Source organism: Equus przewalskii, chromosome 6 (genome assembly GCF_037783145.1).
Source record: "Equus przewalskii isolate Varuska chromosome 6, EquPr2, whole genome shotgun sequence".
NCBI lineage: Eukaryota > Metazoa > Chordata > Mammalia > Perissodactyla > Equidae > Equus > Equus przewalskii.
In genome coordinates, this window is record NC_091836.1 from 46,730,992 (window position 1) to 46,754,187 (window position 23,196).

At 39.3% G+C, this 23,196-nt stretch overlaps 1 protein-coding gene across 12 annotated transcripts in view; it reads right to left on the reverse strand.

Moving 5' to 3' along the window:
• The window catches only part of LOC103545474 (zinc finger protein 709-like), a 78,655-nt gene that overhangs the window by 32,365 nt on the left and 23,094 nt on the right, over positions 1 to 23,196 (reverse strand). For 7 of the 12 annotated variants that reach the window (XM_070625359.1, XM_070625357.1, XM_070625360.1 and 4 more), the window contains 3 exons: positions 9,111 to 9,237; positions 8,845 to 8,905; positions 5,561 to 8,450 (listed from right to left, as the gene is read on the reverse strand). In XM_070625359.1, the coding sequence (XP_070481460.1) occupies positions 6,245 to 8,450; positions 8,845 to 8,905; positions 9,111 to 9,237 (2,394 nt within the window). In that variant the 3' untranslated portion in view covers positions 5,561 to 6,244. Of the gene's footprint in view, positions 1 to 5,560; positions 8,451 to 8,844; positions 8,906 to 9,020; positions 9,238 to 23,196 lie in introns of those variants that run through there. The other 5 variants (XM_070625363.1, XM_070625364.1, XM_070625365.1 and 2 more) reach the window with 3 other exon arrangements.

Genomic DNA, 23,196 nt, shown 5'->3' on the forward strand with positions numbered 1-23,196 from the left:
GAAGCCAAGACCTGCAGAAGTGACCATTTTGGCACAGATATCTATTACTGAAAGGCATCTATCTATAAGGTGCCAGTAAGCCTGCTGATCACAACAAAGTATATAAGCCATAAATACTGGGGATTGACTCTAACTAATGCCTCAAACAGCAGGAGGGCCTGTTTAGAAGAAAGCAAATTTTGTCTAAGTAAGCCATAAGACTATCCGATGGGGGTGGTAGCCTTCAGTTGTAAAACAGGTACAATTGAGTTGATAATATCAATAATTTCTAGGGCATCTTGGTGTCTTTGTATTTTGGCTTCAGCAGCATCACGTATGACAGCATGCGTAGTTTGTGTATATGTTTATATCATGGTCTGAGCACAGCACGGAGCCCAGCAGAGGCGGTTAGTGGCCCTACAAAGTCTATCTGCCATCAGCAGTGGAGACCCCTTTCTCAGCCAGAAGGTATGTCCATCAATTATAATACCAGAGACTTGTTTTTTCACATCAGGTGCATTCATCCGTCAGTCACTGAGTTAACCATGGCAGAGGACGGAAATCAACTGAATTTTGGCTAGACTCTTAGGTTAGAGGCCTATAAATGTTTTTGTGGGAACATAGAACCAAGGTTAATACCATCAGTTCTGAGGTGTTGATATGTGTCTCAGAAATGAGTCAATTATCACCCTGAGCAATGAAATGAGCTTCTGCAGACTGAGGTTTAATATGTTCAGAGTAAGGAGTGACCCGATGTGTACTTGGGTAATTGTGAGGCAAGATATTCCCAGGGTTCTTTATGCCGTAGGTGGCAACCTTGGGTAAGGAGTCGTTGCTATTGGTGGGACAACACAGCTAGATCATTGGCAATGGCCAAAGGATCTGTAAAGATGTACAGATGTGTTTGATTCTTGGCCAAGAAATTTTCTGTTGACAGCATGCCCGCTACTTGACTCATCGATCTGATGCTTGGGTCTGTTCTTTGATCAGGGATGGCCCCTTAGTTCTAGGGACAGAAGCCAGGCTCTCTGCACTGGGCTCCATTAGGTGTGGTGGTGCACACTGCCCGTAAAGTATATGTACATCCTGGTCACCCATGTGCCCCCAAGTGACTCGCCAAGTGTCCAATGTGTCTGAAAAGCAAATTTCCTCCTCCACAATGGAAACAGCAATCAGAGCAGAGGGAAACACCCTTCCTACTGTTCGTGGGATAAAGCAGAGGTCCCATCTTTGGCCCTATGCTGTAAGTACCCCTATCTCTTCAATGAGGAGGGCTTTGATTAGCAAGCCTGAGGGGTCCTGCATCCATGGGTGCTGGCTGTGGAGAATCATTAACTCAGGCCTTGGGAGGGGCTCCATTTAGAAAAAGACTGTCAGTTGCCAACAGTGGCTTCTCTAATTGTGTGCAGCACCCGCCGAAGACAATAGTTTCTGGTACAGAATGCCTTGGGCAATTTATGTTGACCACGGGAGGATTAAACTCTTGGATGCATGATGGGAGGCTGCTAAAGCCTCTATGATAAAGGAGTGGGGGGAGGGGGACACTAATGGTACTGAGTGCTATGTCAAAAATCCTACAGTGTTGTTTCTCAATCCAATGTAAGTCAATTTATAACTGTTGTGTGAGTAAGCAAGCAAGCAGATCTGAGAAATCTGAGATGGCTGCATCACTGTGGCTGCCAGAATGTGCCCCTGACATGGGTTCTACCACTGCTTCTGTCACCCTCTCAGCTCACTGCCCCCTCCCGTTGCCTCAGAGGAATTTTGCAGAGTGGGACATGTGTGGATTTCTAAAGATGTTTCCAAGTCAGCAGGCACAGAGCAAGGTTTGAGATGGGAAATGAACAGCAGGAAACGGTCTATGGATGGCAATGAAAAAAATGATGCTGATGCACATGAACGAGGAGTCCACAGGCATAGAACCACTGTAATTCCTAAGGTTTGTCCAAGGAGGCTCATTCAAACTCAAAGGTTCTGGGAGCCTCTCACTAAGGTCATGTGTATGAGATGAGGGCAGGGACAGCTCTAGGGAATGTTTTTTTTTTTTTTTTTTTTTTTTACTAAGACAAGGCTGCAAGAAAGGCCGCAGAGGACTGAGTCCTTCTTCCCCACTCCTCCAATTCTTCCTAAGAAGGATCCCACAGTGGTGGAAAGACTTGAGCACATTAAATCATGGTTCAGGAAAGTTAACATTCTCCTGGCATCTGAAAGCAATTGTGTTATGTGTTTTCTTTACTATACAGACATGTATACGTATAATAAAAATATATATAAAATATTTTTAGTGTATTTAGGAGTTTTCACACATGTATAGTAATACTGCATTCAAAAGATGGAAAATACATCATCACCCTAAAAGAACTTGCGGTGCCCATTTGAACAGGACCCTCTCCGATACATAAGTTGACACTAAACAAATGGAAAAGATTGAACTTCCCTTGCTCTTCTAAACCTCAAAATTGTTAATGTTTCCCACATTTCCACAATATGTGCTGGATGTCTAGGCATATGGCAGTGAAACGTGTGAACAGCAATCTGGACTATGGGGCTTTGTGAACCACTGAAATAAGACTTCCAGCCACTCCTGAGATGAAAAGATGTTGAAAATCTCCCATTTCTCCTTTTATACTCATTAGGATACTACTCCAAATGACACCCTCTCTCTGCAGCTCACCTCATTACTCCTCGGATGATTGCCTCTAAACACCCAGAGCTGTTTTTGAGGTTTCCACTGCGAGATCACAGTGGACTTGCATAGTTATGACTCTAATGATAGAATACACTCAGGATGAGCTAGGACACTGCAGATGAAGGCAACTCTTTCTGTAAATGGGAGGAACTCCACGGTTTAGTGGGGTATAGCATATTCAGTCTGTAGAGCAGCAAAATGAAAATGCCAAATACTATAACATTTTAAATATTTAAACGTAAGTGAAAATCCTCTCCTAGAATATTAAACACAAAAAAAGACATCACAAATGTCTGTTGCCTAAATCAATACGAAGTTTTAACTCCCAGATAACAAGAATGACATCCTCACTCACCCCTACCCTCACAGAAAGGATATCTACCCACCTTGGCCTCCTTGTTAGCTTATACTGTTTTTACCTTTCTTTCAAGGCCCTTATTTCCACCTTACAAAGCACAGCTTTATCATTTGCTAGCCATCTCTTTTCCCACAAACATATAAACCCCATGACTGTGAGAATTTGTTTATTTCATGCAGCTATATATAAATCCTACCTGCCTTATTTCTCCTAAATTAGGTACATTGTCTCCATAGTGCATGGCATGTGAGGGATGTTGAAACATTAGCATCAAGAGCACAGTCTCTGAGAAAGAAAGGCTTGATTGGCACAGTGGTCCTGTTTCTCTCCCTTGCTAGGTGTGTATTGTCTCACAATTTATCTAAACTCAAAGGCCTGAGTTGAGGGCCTTTATTAAAAAGATATTAAAGAAGACATTAAAAATATTATGTAGTACACTAAGAAGTGAATTTATATATTTTAATTGAGATACTTTATGGTAAACAATGTCTAAGACACCATGGGAAATACATCACTGGTTTGACTATAAGTAGGACAGGGAAAAGCTGCTCCAGAGGACCCAGGAGCTGGCTGCATCCACTGCCAGGCCAAAACTTATCCTGGTGAAGAGAAAAATGTCACATACCTCCTTCATCAAATTTACACAGTTGTCAAGGCAAAAGAAAGGGTATTTTGTAACCATACCAGAAAAACTGGTGAAAGATAAAATTCCAAATTATAAAAATGAGTAATATTCCCTTCTTACTAAAATGACTAACTGGAGCTTCTTACAAATTAACTTTAGTTCCACTACATTGTTTTTGTCTTCTAGAAAACAATGATTATGTTTACCAAAGATAGAATTGTTTACCCCCTCACAGCTTTAAATACAGAAAATGACTTGCTTTCTTGAATAGCAATCAAATCCACAAACACAAGCCAAAATCTTGTAAGATGTCCTTTTGAGCACCGTTTCTCTTAAACCTCTCAGTCCTTCATGGTCTGTGGTCATTCTTATTAGAATTCATTACACCCCTCTCTTTGACTACAGATGAAATCCTGCAAGTTACTGGCAAGCGGGCACTGGAAAAACCAGGATTTTTAAATTTGGGGTTAATGGGGCTGGCCCCGTGGCCGAGTGGTCAAGTTCGCGTGCTCTGCTGCAGGCGGCCCAGTGTTTCGTTGGTTTGAATCCTGGGCGCGGACATGGCACTGGTCATCAAACCATGCTGAGGCAGCATCCCACATGCCACAGCTAGAAGGACCCACAACGAAGAATATAATACAACTATGTATCAGGGGGCTTTGGGGGGGAAAAGGAAAAAAATAAAATCTTTAAAAAAAAATTCTGGTGGAGAAGTGGAACATATCTTTAAGTTTGGGGTTAAGAATGAATGAGAACTTACTTTCGTGACAAAGATTATAACCATAAAATAAAAGATAAAGTTTGCCTGAGGAAAAAATAGCTGAATTTGTATGCACATGATAAAATTGACTTATAATGTATAATGATTAAGTGAGAAACTTGCAAAGTATTCTGAAAATCCATAATAAATATGGATTTAATATATTCTCTGAGGAAATGAAAGCCACAATATTAGTTATTAACATACCATGGTTTAGAAAACAGTTGGTAAAATATAACAATGAAACAACTACAGAAGCGTTCATTTCACCAAGAAATGGACAGTTTTAATGACGTACAATCAAACATTATTGAAAATGCATTGAGGGAATACTTTTGGCTGCAAGTAATAGGAAACACACAGTCTTCCTGACCTGAGAAAAGAAATTATTCTCACATGGAAGAACTGGGTCAATGCAGCCTCTGCACAATGCAGGAGAGAAACAAACTTCTATATCTTTCTTTTTATGTCCCATTGTAGATGTCATGGTGAATCAGGGAAACATATTCACTAGCATAAAGTATTTACTATATAAATTAGATCTCATACAGATATCATCTAGAGAAGAAAGGAATCAGAGAACATCTCAACCAGAAAAGTCTGAATTAGGTTCCAGGAGGCCTTACAGAAAAATCCTAACCCTAATGGATTTTTGATGTGAAACTTCTGAAAACATCAGTGGAAAATACACCTCTATGAAAATGAAAATCTAACAGTTGGTGTGGTTTTCAAGATACTCTTGACTAAAGGGCCAAAGAACCCAGAGAATTGGACAGAAAGTCGTGTCCTCAGAGCTCCTATGTAGCTGTCTCTCCCCCTGTGTGGTGGCTCCAAAATCTGCGTAATGCCTTGTTTGCTTTTGCCGTCCAAATCTCATGCAAGTGAAGCTACTGGTGAATTCCAGCATGGAACCATAAAGGGGATAGATTCTTAAAGATCTGGTTCTTAATATTACCCTCATCAACACAACATAATACAAGGGTGATATTTCCAGCTCTCGATTTTGTTGCCCTCTCACAGGCCTCTGCAAGATTCAAAGCCTATTCACCAAATACCAGTCAGAAGGAAGGACAAAAAGGAAAGGCCCAAATATGAAAATAAGAATTCCCATGAAACTATACTCTTTGATAAACTTGCCACACATAAAACTTTGTTCCAAATGTTTAATGGCATGGAAAATAAAAACAGGCTTCTATACTCAGCACCCTCCAAAAAGAGTTTTCTCTGAGAAAAGAACAATATACACAATGGATGAGGCATATCCAGGAACTGTGATACAAGGCCAGTAAGAAAATCCCAACACACACAAAATGTCATTTTTCAATGGCCCCTTAATACAGAACACTTAAAACATTATAAAAAACAATTAAAGAGAAAATACTATTAACAGATTTAAGGAAAAAGATTACTACCTAGTAATCTTATATACTATTGATGAAGGATGACTTTCAGAATTATCTCACTTCAATGTTCATTTCTGAAAGTAATTAATAGAAACCCACAATCCAATGCTGCACTTTAGGAAAGAGGCTGCGTAAACACAGTATGTTTACAACTTTTACCACAACTCTCTTATGTTGAATGTTTTCTAGAACATCATACACAAGTAAACTTCCATCAAGCTTTTTCATGACTTACATTTATATTTCTTTTTGGTAAGAGATTCACATAGAAGGATGTAGGCCATCTGAAGTCTTTCCCACGCTGTTTACATTCCAGAGGTTTTTATCAAGTGACTCCTTTTATGCCTTCAGAAAGAACTCAGATGACAAAAGGCTTTCCTGCATTCTTTATATTTACATGTTTTGCTCTAGTGTGCCTTCTCACATATCCTCACAAGTCTGTATGAGAAAGAAAGGCTTTCCCACCTTCCTGACATTCACAGGGTTTCTCTTCAATATGAGTTCTTTCATGTCTTCGAAGAGAACTGGGAAAACTAAATGCTTTATGACATTTTTCACATTCATACAGTTTCTCTCCAGTATGATTTCTTTTATGTATTTGGAAATTTTGATGAGAACTGAAGGCTTTCCTACATTCCTTACATTCATAGGGTTTCTCTCCCGTATGAACTCTTTCATGTCCTCGAAGAGAACTGGAAGAAATGAAGGCTTTATTGCATTTTTCACATTCATAGGGTTTCTCTCCTGTATGAACTCTTTCATGTCCTCGAAGAGAACTGGAAGAAGTGAAGGCTTTACTGCATTCCTTACATTCATAGGGTTTCTCTCCTGTATGAACTCTTTCATGTACTCGAAGAGAACTGGTGCGACTGAATGATTTACAGCATTCTTTACATTCATAGGGTTTCTCTCCAATATGAATTCTTTCATGTACTCGAAGAGAACTGCTACAACTGAATGCTTTACCACATTCTTTACATTCATAGGGTTTCTCTCCAGTGTGACTCCTTTTATGTACTCGAAAGGCACTGGGGGAAATAAATGCTTTCTCACATTCCTTACATTTATAAGGTCTATCTCCAGTGTGAGAGATCATGTGTGATCGAAGGCTTGAGGGATCTCTAAAGGCTTTCCCACATTCCTTACATTCATAGGGTTTCTCTCCAGTGTGAGTTATTTCATGTACTCGAAGAGAACTGGGATAAGCGAATGTCTTACTGCATTTCTTACATTCATAGGGTTTCTCTCTAGTGTGATTTCTTTCATGTCTTCGAAAAGAACTGTAAGAAGTGAGTGCTTTATTGCATTTTTTACATTCATAGAATTTCTCACTAGTGTGATTTCTTTCATGTATTTGGAAAGCTTGAAGTGAAATAAAAGCCTTACTACATTCCTTACATACAAAGGGTGTCCGTCCTGTGTGAGTTTTTTGGTGTTTTTTTAAGTTAGCGTACAAACTGAAGGCTTTCCCACATTCTTTACATTCATAGGGTTTCTCTCCAGTGTGACTCCTTTCATGTATTTGAAATGAACTGGGATGAATGAAAACTTTTCCACATTCCTTACATTTATAAGGTCCGACTCCAGTGTGAGTGATCATGTGTACTCGAAGGTTTGTGAGAGCAATAAAGGCTTTTCCACATTCCTTACATTTATAGGGTCTCTTTCCAGCGTGAAGTCTTCCATGCATTCGAAAACTACTGGGATCACTGAAGGCTTTACCACAATTTTTACATTCATAGGGTTTCTCTCCAGTGTGTCTCCTTTCATGAATTCGAAGAGACCTGGAAGAAATGAATGCTTTACCACAATATTTACATTCATAGGGTTTCTCTCCAGTGTGACTCCTTTCATGTATCTGAAAAGCACTGGGAGAAATGAATACTTTCTTACATTCCTTACATTTATAAGGTCCATCTCCAGTGTGAGAGATCATGTGTAAGCGAAGACTTGAGGGAGCTGTAAAGGCTTTCCCACATTCCTTACATTCATAGGGTTTCTCTCCCGTATGAATTCTTTCATGTATTCGAAGAGACTTGGAAGAAGTGAATGCTTTACCACAATTTTTACATTCATAGGGTTTCTCTCCAGTGTGACTCCTTTCATGTATTCGAAAAGCACTGGGAGAAATGAATACTTTCCTACATTCCTTGCATTTATAAGGTCCATCTCCAGTGTGAGAGATCATGTGTGACCGAAGGCTTGAGGGAGCTGTAAAGGCTTTCCCACATTCCTTACATTCATAGGGTTTCTCTCCAGTATGAATTCTTTCGTGTATTCGAAGAGACTTGGAAGAAATGAATGCTTTACCACAATTTTTACATTCATAGGGTTTCTCTCCAGTATGAGTTCTTTCATGTATTTGAAGAGAACTGGGAAAAGGGAAGGCTTTCCCACATTCCTTACATTTATATGGCTTCTCAGCACATTTTTGATAGGCATGTGGTCTGTGTTCATTGTGACATCTAACATGCCTATTAAGGGATGAATGATGCATGAAGACTTCTCCACATGCACTGCATTTATACGGTTTTGCTGTAGTTTTCTTTTTCAGTTTGAGATTGGGAAGAAGGCTGAAGTTTTCTCCACATTGACCACCCTCTTCACTTTCACAGAGTCTCTCTACCATATGACTTCTGTAAAAAATGAGGAGCACATTATTAATGATTTCCTTATAACAATTTTGTATTTGTCATATTTATTGTGATTTATAGGAAAAGCTTAGGTTTTCTGCCTTGTCTGAATGCTCAGAACTTGAATAACCTGAATACTCTGCAAGAGTACCTCACCCCTGCTATTATCCAAACAGTGATATTCACATATAGGGTTTATTAATACTGTTTCCAAGACAGCTACTTTGCAAAAGCTGAACCTCTACATCACATTTCAGAAAGTCTATTCAGTGAAAATTTTCTAAGAATAGCTAAATTTGGAGCAACAGTTATTTGTTTTGTTTGCATCTTTTTAATATTTCATAACATACCAGGATTCTCACCTGAGACACTGCTTTCTATTGTGAATGTGACTCACCTTAGTTTTCTCTCCTGCTTTTGATACTTTTCTTCAATATCATGATCTTCCCATGTTTTCCCTGAAACGCAGACCCCAAAAGTTGATTACAAAGTATTAGAAATTATAGAAAAAATTCTAGATTCTAAGACCATGATAAGCTATGACCATTTCTATTTTATTTACCAATATCTCACCTTTCCACATTCTACATCTTGGAACAACATTGACAGGCCAGAAACACTTGTCCTCTCACTGATGTAGTGAAGGAATGTCCTCGTTCTTACCTACTGAGGCCAGGTTCCTGAAGGTTTCCCACATCACATCTCTGTAGAGTTTCTTCTGTGAAGGATCCAGTAAAGCCCACTCCTCCAGAGTGAAGCTCACAGTCACATCCTCAATGGCCACCGAGTCCTAAAACATTACAAATATTTGTAGAGGAGGATGCATGAGATTAACAGCACTAGGCATCTACACTCTATGAGTAGGAAGGTTACGTATGATTCTGTCATCTCCAAACATTTATTCTATGATGTGATCATTGAAAACTCACTGGTTTTCTGTACACATTTCCTCATCAATTGAACATCATCAAGAACACATGGAAATTATTTATTCATTTTTACTGTGACCATATTAATTCATATTTCTCTGTAATGGCAGGGTCAAGAGCATGTTGGGAAATTACATAAATGCTATCTAATGAAACAAATATTATCATTATGAGACAAAAAGAACAAAAAAGACAGAACACAATATCCATGAAGCCTAGGACAACCCTCTTTAACAGAGGCTTAAATTACCCATAACAGGAATACATGAATGAAAATAAAAAAGGCAGAAAGTAATAGAAGAAACAACTGAAATAATAATCACCAAAATATCCTAAAATTAATGAGAGCTGGCAAACTGTACATCTAGGAAGCTTAGAGAACACTAAACATGATAAGCTACAAAAGTGCACACCGAAGATTATCCTATTGAAACTAGAGAAAAATTGAAGACAGGGAATATAGTGAAAAGTGCAGGAGAAGACATACACCTTGGGTATAAAGAAACAAAAATTCAAATTAAACTGGACTTCTTTTCAAAAAACCATGCAACAAGAACAGAGTAGAGTGTTGAAAATAGAAAACCACTCTCTCAGAATTCCAGTCAAGGAAAATTATCCTTCAAAAACAAAGGAAATATAGTGGCTTTCTGGGATAAAATTGAAGAAATTTGTCTCGAGTACACCTGCTTTGAATGAAATGTTCAAAAATTTATCGGAAAGAATGTAAACGATAAAGGTAAAGGATTACAAAAGGAAAAATATGAAGGTAAAATATCTTTTATATACTTACAATTAATATAACAAATTACATTTTGTTTCATATAATATTAGCAACAATGTATTTGGTAATGAGCAGCTTATGGACAAGTGAAATAAATCACAGCAATGTGACAAGGGACAGGATGGGGAAACAGGGAATACTGTGTTATGAAGTACTTGCATGTAGTGTAGTGGTGTAGTGTTATTTGGCAGAAAAGGTTGGTTAGTTATAAATGAGTATTGAAAACTCAAGGGCAAGCACTAAAAGAGTTTTTTAAAAAATGTGCAATTGATATTCTAACAGAAAAGAAAAAGAAGAATCATATAAAACGCTGAATTTCAGCCAAAGAAGGTGGAAGACAAAAAGAAACAACAAGAGCAAGATATAAGAAATAGTAAAAGAGATGATATTAATCCAGTTGTATTAATAACCACCTTAATCATCAATGATCTTAATATAATTGAGAGATACAGTAATATCAGATTTATAAAAAACAAACTGAGTTATATACTGTCTATAAGAAATCCACTTTCAATATGAAGACACACATAGATGAGGGGTAAAAGGATGGAGAAAAGTATCCCATGCCAACACAGGTCAAAAGAAAGTTGACATATGTACATGAATAGATAATGCAGATTTCAAACCAAGGAAAATTCACAGATTGAGAGGGGCATTACATAATGATAAAGGGGTCTGTTCTCCAAGAAGGCACAGCAATACTTCATGTGTATGTGCGTAAGAGAGAGGCAAAATACATAAGGCAAGAGCTGATAGAATACAAGCAGAAATAGATGAATTGAGTTCAATAGTTGGAGAATTCAACACCCTCTTATTATGAATTATAAACTCCAGTAGGCAATGAGAAAGGACAGAAGTGAATGGAATAGCACTGTGAAAGAAGTGGATTTCTTCATGGAACACTTCATGCTACAACAGCAAAATATACATTCTTCTCAAGGTCACGTGGAACATTCACTAAGACAAACCACATTCTGGGACATAAAGCACACCTTGACAAATCTGAAAGAACAGAAATCACATAAAATATGCTCTCAGACCACACAGGCATTCATCTAGAGGTCAATAACAAGAAGATAGTTGGAAAACTCCCAAATATGTGGAGATTCAACAATACATTTCTAAATAATACAGAGGATCAAAGAAAAAGTCTCAAGAGAAGTGAAAAATTATTTTCAATTAAATGAAATGAAAACAGAACATACAAAAGTTCTTAGATGCAGCAAAAGCAGTGCCTAGAGGGAAATTTATGCCATTGAACAATTACACTGGGAAAACCAAAGATCTATAATCAAAAATGTAAGCATCTACCTTAGGAAACAATAAAAGGAAGAGCAAATAAAACCCAAAATAAGCACAATAAAAACTAATAATAAAAATTAGAAAAGAAATCAATGTAATTGTCGGAAACCAACAGAGAAAATTAAAACAAAAAAAGCTGGTTCTTTGACAAGATTAATAAAATTTTTAAATATTTAGTCAAGATAACCAAGAAAACAGGGAAGACATATTACTAATATAAAAAAGGAAAGGAGGGGGAAATAAAATAAAAAAGGATTTGATAAAATCTAACATCCATTTATGATACCAAACTAGTAATAGGACTCTCACTACTTGAGAAGGAACACCTTTATGAATTCTGCAGCTAAATGGATAACATTTGTTCTATATGGCACAATTGTGTCCGTGAAACCTCAGAAAGAATTCATAACAAGAGAAGTAACTCCTGGAATTAATAAGAGAGTATAACAAGGTTGAAAGATATATGAGTCAACGGCTTTCCTTATAGACCCACACAAATATAGTCAACTGATCTTTGACAAAGAAAGAAAAGCAATTCAGATGAAAAAGTAAGTCTTTTAGACAAACAGTGGTGGAAATAATGGATACCCACATGCAAACACACACATAAAATGAATGTAGACAGAGAACTTACACCTTTTACAAAAATTAAGTCAAAACGCATCACAGATCTAAATGTAAAATTACAAAGGAATAAACTCCTAGAATATCACATAGGAGAAAAACTAACTAATCTTGGGATTGGATGAATTTTTAGACACAAGCCAAAAAGCAAGGTCCAGAAAAGAAAAGAAACAAAATTGTACTTCCTTAAAATGAAAATCTCCTACTCTGAGAAAGACAGTAAGAGAATAAAAACACAATTTACAGAGTAAGAGAAAATCTTTGTAAAACACTTATCTGATAAATGAGTGGTATCAGAAATATCCAAAGAACTCTTAAAACTCAACAGTCAGAAGACAAACAACCCAACTAAAAAACGGGCAAAAGATGTGAAAAGACAGATCATTGAATAAGATATATAGATAGGAAATAAGCAATATACAAACATGCTTCACATGAAAAGTCATTAGGAAATTGCAAATAAAACAATGAGGTAACATCAAACACTTATTAAATGTGGAAAACTCAAAACAGTCAGAACACTAAATATCGTTGAAGATGCAAAGCTACAGGTAATCCTCATTCACTGTTGGCGGGAATGGAATTTTTTGTGCCTACAATGGAAGACAGGAACTTTCTTTGAAAACAAACTACACTGTTGCTACATGGAATAACATCCACCAATAAGGCACCTTGGTATTTTTCCAAATGAACTGAAACCTTATGTTCACACAAAAGCTACATTTGAATGCTTATAGGTGCTTTATTCACAATTGGCAAGAGTTAGAGTTTTAAAGAAGGTGTCCTTCAAGTGTTGAATAGATAATCAGTGGTGTATCCATACAGTGAAATACTGTTTAGTGATAAAAGAAATGAGGTATCAAGCCATGAAAACACATGGAGAACCTAAAAAGTATATTCCTAAGTAAAGAAGCCAATGTGACAAGACTATGTAGTATATGATTCCAAGTACATGACATTCTGGAAAAGACAAATCATGAGCCAGTAGAAAGATCTTTGGTTGTGAAGGATTTGGGGGTTGGAGGGAGGCATGAGTCAATAGGTGGAGCACAGGGGAGTTTTAGGGAAGTGAAACTACACTCCATGATACAGAAATGATGGATCCATGTCATTACACATTTGCCAAAACTCATGCAGTGTGTAACACACAGAGTCATTGCTAATATACACTGTGCACTCTAATGCACCAATATGGGTCAGAAATTGTAACAAATGTACTACAGTAATACAAAACATGAAAAGTAGTGCAAACTGTGTGGATGCAGAGAAAAGGGTCAAGTGGAAAGTATGTAAATTCTGATCAATTTTTCTGTAAACCTGAAAGTGTTCTAAAAAATACTGAAGTCTTTCAAAAAAAAAGATGCCAGACAGACTCATTACAATTCACCCCTGATGACTGAAACAGGACATCTTTGATTCAACTAATTTCAACTGATCTCAATAAGCCAGTTATGCTGCTCTGTGAGACTGAGACCCTTAAGGGAGGCGAAACTTCCATCAAATGCCTTGTTGGAGAGCACAGTTCTGTATCCTCTGAGAAGCGCCATGGTCACTATCAGTCGTGTCAGAACTCCAAGGTGGATAACAAGTATCCTAGTGGGTCCTTGTATTGTAGACCTAGTAATGTACAGACAAGTATTACCTTGATTTCTATTTTGAGTATCTCTGAGTCAAGAGATTCCTAGAGTTCTTTTACCACAAAGGGGCGCCTCTTAGGCAATCATCCAAGAGTTTGTGAGCATATGTAGATGAGCCCAATTTCTGGCCAGTGGTAAGATGACTGCCTGATGTTTGTTAGCTCTAATGTTCCTTTGGTTTGGTGTTTCATCACGGATGTCCCAGTTAAGGGATGAAGAGCAGCAGCACTCTACTGAGCTCCATTATGCACAAATACGTATTGTCCTCGAAGTCCATGCACTCCCCAGTGCTGTATGTTCAGTTAATCCCAAGGAACTACCCAGGGAACCAAGGTGTCTGGGAGAGGGGTGACCTCCTTCAGCACCCTGGCATCTTTCAAGGAACTGAAGAAACACCATCCCCTCCTGCAGGTGGCATACGCTGCAGGGCCAAGGTTAGGCTCCATCATATCACAAGTAGGGTCAGTAGCTGGGCTGAGCGGACAGGGTGCTGTTTCCAAGGCCAAAGGCATAAGTACCCTGGTAGAGCATCACATGCTCAGTGCTGTGAGAGCCTCTGTTTTCAAGAGATCTCAGTATGAGATGACAAAGCAGCTCTAATGGCATATAGCGTGGGGTCTAGAGCACTTTTTTCCATAAGAGGCCTACGGACAACTTTAGCCCCTCCTCTGAGAGCCTCACATCACTGCCATCAGGGTCAGAGGCCTCCTCCATGACAACTGGTTGGTTTATAGAGTGTAAGGACCCAGGCCTAAGTTGGGTTCAAACTAATCCCTTTGCTGTGACAAACTCAGACTGTGGTGTTGCTCACTATAACCCAGAGCGTCAGGATCTTTGTTGCAAAAGACACAGGGGCAGCAGCCGCAGAGTTACCTAGCGGTCCTGGTGAGCCCTCTGTGATCTCATCACCTACTGGCTGCATTTTCCTCTCTTCTCTTTTTCTTTGAAATAATTGGTTTGTAAGGAGTGACCATTGATGGGCTCAGCTCATTGACAGGGTATAATCCTCCTCATAATCCTAGTGCCCCAAATATCAAGGCAACCCCAACCTTAGTCTCACATTCACTCTAAACACAGATAGATTCCAAGACACTGACTGAGGGCCACATTGAGGAGGGCCTCATTTCCAGACTCCTGCTCTTGAGGGACGAGGAATTACCAAAACTGCCACCTTGGAGTCCTCTGTATGTAGAACCCAGGCTTGGTGGGGTCCACAATGAAACACAAGGCAGCACAGCGCCCAGGAGGAGCTGCCCCGCAAGCAGCAGCCCACAGTGCAGGAGCCTCCAGGCTTTCTCATCAACCTGTCCAGGGAAGAAGGCCCAGGGGAAAGGGAGGGCGAGGCTTAAATTGTCAGAAGTCAAATATCAAATACGTGGACCCTGGCCACTCATTAAAGAACAAACATGGGTGAGAAAAACAGGCATTCCCCCTGGCTTGCATTTTTATAAAGAAACACTAACAGGATGGTGAAGCAGTGATCAAAACTGGCCATGTGAGGGAGGCTGGAGTCAGAGCAGAGGAGCGGGGCAGGACGAGCAGGCGGGGAGTCTCCTTAAGGGAGTTTCCTTTCTTAGGAAAATTTTTAACCTTCCCATGCATTATTTATTTAAAATAAAGAGAGGAATTTATATACACTGACAAATAAAAATGGCAAGTAATAGGATGTATTGGAGTATATAAGGAAACCATTTTGTGTAAACCTAATTCGGCCTGACCTTGTCTTTCCAAAAGGGCCTGACCACGGCCCTTGAGCATGCATTGTATATCTGCTTTAGACATTCCCTATGGCAAGAACAAAGGCCCTCGAGATAAAGGTGCAACTTCCCTCCCCCTCCCAACGTTGGCATTCCCTTAAGGATTAAGCATCTTTCCTTAGGCTAGGAACTGATTGCTGCACTCACCTGTGACCACCCAGCTCGAGACAACAGACTTGCTTCCTGCTGCACAGACCCACTACGGGCTGTGTCCATCAAGCGCTGTGCTGACAGAGCAGTCTCCTGACTATTGTGGGAGGGACATTTCAATCATATGTGAAATGTCCTGTATGGGGGTATATAACCACTCTGTACACCTCACTTCTTTGGTGCCCTTTCTTCCTTTGGGAAGAAAGGCCCCGGGCCATGGTCCTCAGACTTTAGCTCAGAATAAACTCTCCCAAATTTTCATTTATAGATTGGTTATGGATTATTTTCATCGACAACACCATATTTTCCTATGCTTGATGATTATTTTTAATTAACTTTTTGGATTTTAAAATTAATTTAACTTTAACATTTCTTCATAGGAAACCATGACAAGATTTAATCCTTTAAACACTAATAAACATAAAACAGTAAACCATAAACAACTTACAAATTCCTGTCTAACAAAAAGGAGAAAGGGCATTATCGTTTGTCCCTCCACTCTATTTCATACTGGAGATATTTTCAGGAAGGAGTACACTAGGGGTTTGCAATTAAGCCCTGCAATAAACTTGGAATTTCAAAGATTTACTTTATGTGTTTTACTTTATGTGTTAAGCTTTATGTGTTTCCTCATATCAATGCAAATAGAAATTCAAGTGTTTTCCTCACATCCATTAAAATAGGAATTCATTTGCCTTAGGAATAGTATACCCTTTTAAATGCCAAAGTTCCCTCAGAACATGGACACACAAAAACTGACATAAAAATGGAAAACGCACCTGAGAACTTAAGTACACCCATCTCATATCACGAGGTTCTCTTGTCTAAATGAAACAAAAACTCTATTTGGCTCCACAATGTTCTTGCCTTACTCATATCCTATCTCACAATCAACTTACATTTTAATTCCCCACCGCTAATGGAGACTAGAATCAAAGGGCTGCAACCTTCAATGGATAAAGGAATCTAAGGACAGAAACATGAATATTCGAATCAGCTCATAGAAGCAGTCTGCTTCTCTATAGTTCAGAAGGAAAACCCACGTTCAGAAAGTGACCATGTTCCCAGATGTGGGGTCCCAGCTGAGATGTCACCCCTACAGTGCTTTGGCCTAGTGAAGGAGGGTAGGGACCCCTGAGCAGCCACAGGAGTGAACTCTGGGAGCCCCACACACCCTCCCTCTCCTGTGAGCATGGAAGCACTGCCTCCCCCAGGTTTTCTCAGTGAGAAAACTCTCAGCCGGATTCAGTTTAAGCTTCTGACCCACATGAACTCCAAATTCATAAACCTTTATCCACAGAACACATGATCTTCACAGACTTTCTCACTGTGCACAAATTATACTCTCAGTGCACCTAAAGTGTGAGTGCAAAACTCAAACATAACATTAAAATGTCCAGGCCTAAGAACCACAACCACAGCCTCAGAAAGGGCGTCACTCCCCACCCCAGGAGCACATGCACCCCCAGCTTTCCAGGGCTCTGCAGCTCCTCTCAGGATCAAGGCTCCTTCCATGGGGGTGTGAGCAGTAGGACACCTGCATGGGAGGCTCCCCAGGAAGGACAGCTGGACCTGCAAGGCCTTCCCTCTGCAGGCTCAAGGGGGCCTTAGCTTGGGTCTTAGAATGTGGGCCTCTGCTCCACCTGGAGATGCTTCGGATGTTGCAAAAATCACTGTTATTTCAAATGACACAAACCCAGTTTTTGAATAATCCAGCAAAATCACTTAAACTCAGTCTTTATGTGGAAAACAAGGAAGAGACTATAACGCAGTTTTACTAGTTCAACTAAAAAACTGTAAAAATCTATTCCTTTCAGGAAAAAAAGTTAATTATTATCCCATGGCAAGAAATCACACTTGAACACTTGGGGTCTGCATGTCTATGTCCCAGAATTTCATTTAATAATATCCAAAAGTAAAGAACAGACCTCAGAAACTTACTACACACGTTCAGGGGAAGAAAGAGTGAAATGAGAATTCTCAACAAATGGAATGTAATAAGAAAATGTTTTATTTTTTCTGAAATTCAGCTCTTTTTTGTCTGTTTTTAACTATTTTATATTGTCTTCCAAGGTTTATTGATTAAATATATCTACGGTTATTGAAAAATGGAGACAGACGAGTTAGTGAATCTTTTCTAGGTCACAAACCTAAAGAGGGGCGGTGCTGACAGGACAGCTCACCCAGGAAAGTTTCTCAAGAGGAAGCTCCACCCAAAGGAGTGACAACTGCATGTCTGTGCCCAGAAGGACCCTGAGGGAGAGACAAGGATTTCATGCATTGTAGTTCCAGGTGGTTATTCTCTGCTTTCCTCTCATGTAAAATATCCACAGACAAATACCATCTTTAAGAAAGGGGCATCCATGGCTCTGGGGAATAACAATAAACAGCTAAAACACGAGTCTGTTTGATGCACCACGGAGGGCGAATAGTTGATAAGGATGCTGCGAATCCGAGGGGCAGGTGGCTTTGGGAACACAAGGAGCGATGTGAAAATTGAGACTGACTGGCAGCCCTGGAAGAGCTAGTCTGGAGGGACAGGGCTGTGGATTTGAGACCCTGCTCCCCAAATATTTGGAAAACTCAGGAAAAACTGGGCGCCTCCTGGGGAAAAAGGAGGCACTGAGGATCGCACAGAGTGCAGCTCCTCCCACGCAGGAACTCGAGACCAAGCCCCGAGTGTCCTGATGAGTCTCCCCGTGGTCACCCCACTATCTGAGGAGATGTGCGGCTGCGGGTGCAGAGCTGCCCAGAGAGGCCCCGGGGCCGAGTCACCATGTGCAGTGACGAGAGGACGCCTGGGAACGCTGGCTGTAGGCGCAGATCCGATGCTACAGCCCGAGGGGACTGAGGTCTGAGTAGCGCCACCTGCAGACCCAGATCCGCAGACGCTGGAGGCGACCGCAGGGAGGCCTGTCCCACCAGGGCCCGTTCTGACCAGACCCTCCTCCCTGGCTCCAGCACACTCATCATTTCTAGGTCTCCCAAGTCACCCTGATTCCTTCCTGTAACCCCCACAGCCACAGGATGACAGGCTGCGGCAGAGCCACCAGAGGTTGTTAACAGCAGGTGACAACCAATCCAAAGCTTGGCAGGTGCATGAAGGGACGTCCCCTTTGGGGCCCTGCATCACCCCACCTACCTGCCCCAGCAGCTCCCCTGACTGGACAGTCCAGAAGGCCCTGGCCCTCACCCCCAGTAAAAGCTGGTGGAGGGCTGTGTGGCTCAGAGAACCAGCCTAGGCAGGTGGCTGGAACCTGACTCACCTGGCACATTTGCACTTAAACAGGCCATTTTCTGGCCTGGGGCTGCCTCTGTTGCTTTCACCCAGCTCTTTGTGAACAGTGGGCACTGGTGTGCACTGGGAACTCCTGTTTCCAAATGGAGCAAGTACAGACAAGAGGATGGTCCAGGCCAGGCCACACTGGAGCAAGAGGGAATGGCGTCCTCTAGGGGTCAAGGGCTTGCCACAGGCTGTGAGGCCAATCATGGAACTGTGACCCTTATTTAGAAATGCAGACACTTAACTGTGACCTCACTATCTATAATAAAGAGTCAGGCTCCATTTTAATCTGTGATCCTTGCTAGCGATGAGCCTTCTGCCCATCCCTCCCCACCCCACTCATGTGGTACTCAACATAAAGAATCCCAGAGCTCTTGGCTCTGACGGGAAGTTTGAGTCCCACAGCCATAGCCTGGGAGCAAGGACTCTTCTCAGTCTGATCACAGGGTGTCACATGTGCTCATTAAAGTCTAAGGTGTACATATTATTTCGGAAGGAAATTTATCTCAGATCACTTTTAGCCCATGTCACTAGAGAGCTTTAAAATTTGTTAACCACTATAATATCTGGATCTGAGGAAACTGATCTTTATTTTCACTGCTATAAGAAAAACAATAAGTCCTTATGTAAGCATGGGATGCACCTGAAAATTCTTCCCCCCCTCGTCCCCCAGCTTTATTGAGGTATAATTGTCTGTATTTAAAGATTACAACGTGATGATTTGATATATGTATATAATATTCATGCTTGAAATTTGCTAAGACAGAATGAAGCATTCTCACCAAAGTAACTAAGAACCTAAGAATGATGGGTCATATGGTAATGTTAAGTTTTATATCTGAAGAAATCCCAGACCTTTTCCCACAGTGACATTTTATATTCACACCACCCACGTGTGAGAGTTCAAATTTCTAAATATACCCTCAACAAAACTTGTTCTTAACTCACTTCTTGACTCTAGCCATCCCAGTGGTTGTGAAGTGCTATCTCACTGGGGTTTTGATTTGCATTTCCTTGATGACTAAGGATGTCCAGCATCTTTTCATATGCTCTTGACCATTTGTCTATCTTCTTTAGAAAACAGTGTATTCAGATCCTTTGCCATATTCAAATTGAGTTATTTGACTTTTTATAATTAAGTTTTAAGAGATCTTTAGATATTTTCAATACCAGTTTCTTATCAGATATATGATTTGTGAAATTTTCTTTCATCCTGAGGGTTGTTTTCACTCTTGCCTTAAATATTTTACTTTTAATTGTGGTAATATACACATACCATAAAATTTACATTTTCACCATTTTTTAAGTGTATAGTTCAGCTGTAGCACATGTCAGAATCTGCTTTCTTTTTCAAGGTGAATAAAATGCCATTGTACATATGTGCCAACTTTTTCGATCCATTCATCTGCTGATTGGCACTTGAGTGACTTCTACCTTTTGGCTAATGTGAATAATGCGAATATAAACATGAGTGGACGTATATCTGTTTAAGACCCTGCTTTCAATTTTCCTTCAAGTCCTAGAAGTAGAACTGCTAGTTCAGATGGTAACTCAGTTTGCAATTTTTGGAAGAACTGCCAAGCTGTATTTCTTACCATCAACATAATTTTATGTTCCCAGTGGCAGTGCACAAGAATTCCAAAGGGTGTTTTCACTCTCTTGACAGTGTCCTTTGAGGCACAAAACTCATTAATGATGATGTCCAAATTACCTATTTTTGTTTTTGTTTTTGTTCTTGCTGTACTATCTACTAACTCTTTGCCAAATCTAAGGTCAGGAATTTACTCCTACATTTTATCTAAGTGTGTTATCATTTACTCTTATCTGTAGGTCTTTATCCTTTCTGGCAAATTATTGTATGTGGTGTCATATAAAGATGAAACCTCTTTCTTTTGCATATGGCTATCCACTTGGCCCAGCACAAATTTATGCAAGAATATTCTTGCCTAATTCTTGGCATCTTTTTCAAATATCAGTTGACCACAGACACATGGGTTTATTTCTCAGAACTCAATCTATCCCATAGATCTGTATGTCTATCCTCATGTTAGTACCACACTCTTACTCTTGCATATAACATGGTGTGAAACCAGGACATGTTACTCCTACCACTTTTTTTCTTTTTCAAGATTGCTTTGTCTAATCTGATTCCCTTGGCATTCCATGTAACTTTATGAGAGCTGACAAATTTGTATAAAGGAATAAGCTGGGATCATGACAGGCACGTGCTGAATTTCAGATCATGTGGAGAACAGTGGCATTTCACCTATGTTAAATTGCCTGATTCATGAAATTGAGATGTTTTCCCATTTATTTATACATTTTTAATTTCTCTTGACATCTGGCAGTTTTCTGAGTATTCATTTTGTACTTCTTTTGCTAAATTTATTCCTAAGTATTTTATTCATTTTGATTTTGTCAATACATTTCTTAATTTCATTATCAGGTTGTTCAATGCAAGTGTACAGAAATGCTATTGATTTTTATATTTTGATCTTGAATCTTATCATGTTGCTGACCTTAATTATCAGTTCTAATAATTTTCTTACTGGATTCCTTTCAGTTTTGTAAAAACAAGATGTCTCAGCTAAAATAGGGATAGTTTTACATCTTGGTAAGCAATCTCTATGTATTTCATTTCCTTGTCTTGCATAATGATTCTGGCTAAAATCTCCAGTATATTCTAGAATAGAAGTGGCAAGAGCAGACATCCTCCTTTGCTGCCTTATCGTCAAGGGGAAAGCATCCAGTTTTTCACAATTAAATACTATATTAGCTGTAGCTTTTCCATAGACGCTCATTATGATGTTAACATATTTCCTTCTAGTCCTGGTAATCTGAGTGCTTTAATCATGGAAGGGTACTGGATTTTGTCCACTATTTTCCCTGAGTCTTTTGAAATGATCTGCCACTTTTCCTTTTTATTCTATTGATATTCTTTATTATATAAATGGATTTTGAGATGTTAACCCAACTTCCATCCCTGGAATAAATCCCACTTGGTCATGGTATATAATTCTTTTATATGCTGCTGGATTGAGTTTGCTGGTATTTGTTGTACTGGCCTCACAAAATGAGTGCAAACTATTCTCTCCATTCTAATTTTAAGGAGTGTGTGAAGAGCTGGTACTAAATAATCTTGGAATGTTCGGAGAATTCTGTGTTGAAGCCATCTGGGCCTAGGCTTACTATGTGGGTGGCTGGTTGTTTACTAATTCAACCCCTTCGCTTTTTACAGTTCTATTCAGATTTTCCACTTAGTCTTGATTTAGATTCAGTAGTTTTTGTCTTTCAAGGGATTTGTCCATTTCATCTCAGTTATCTAATTTGTTGCCATACAATTGTTGATGGATTTCTTTTATAATCTTGTTTCTGTAATGTCAGTAGTAATATCCCTCTTTCTTTCTGATTGTATGAATTTGAATCTTCCTCTCTTTCTCTAATTCAATCTAGTTGATAAATTTGTTCATCTTTCTGTAGATCCCACTATGGGTCTCACTGATTTCCTCTGTGGCTTTTTGTATTCCTCATTTCCTTAATTTCTGCTCTAATTTTTATTTCTTTTTCTACTTGCTTTGGGTTTGGTTCCTCAACTTTTCAAGTTTGTTAAGGTGAAAGGTTACGTTATTGATTCAAGATCTCTCTTCTTTGTTAGTATAGGCATTAATGGCTATACATTTATTTCTTTGTACCTTGTTAGATGCAGGCCACAAACTCTGACCCTTTAGGTATGATATAATGTTCCTCATTATCTCTAATAATATATTTTGTTTTATAGTCTATTTTGCTAGATATTTGTATCATCTCTCCAGCTGTCTTGGGAGGGCTATTTTCACATGTATATTTTTGCTAGCTTTTTACTTTCAATCTGTATCTTTGAATCTACAGTGTGCTTCCTATACTTAGCATATTTAAATCACGGTTTGTTTAATCTGAGGTGAGAATCTCTCTCTTCTGTTTGGAAAATGTAATCCATTCACCTTTATTATTACTGACATAGTTGCAATTACACCTGTCATTTTACTTTCTTTTTCTACAATTTTCATGTAGGTTTTGGTCTCTCTTCTCCTCCTTTATGGTTTTCTATTGCACTCACTGAATGTTTTCTAATGTAGCATTTTAATTTTTAAATGACTTCACTATAATTTTGAAGGTCTTTTTTTTAGGGGTTGCTCTACTACTTGACAAATACTTCTTAATTTACAAGGAGCTTCAGATTTCTACTATTTCAATTCCAGTGATACAATCTTTACTCATATATAGCTCTATTCTCTTTTGCCATTTTT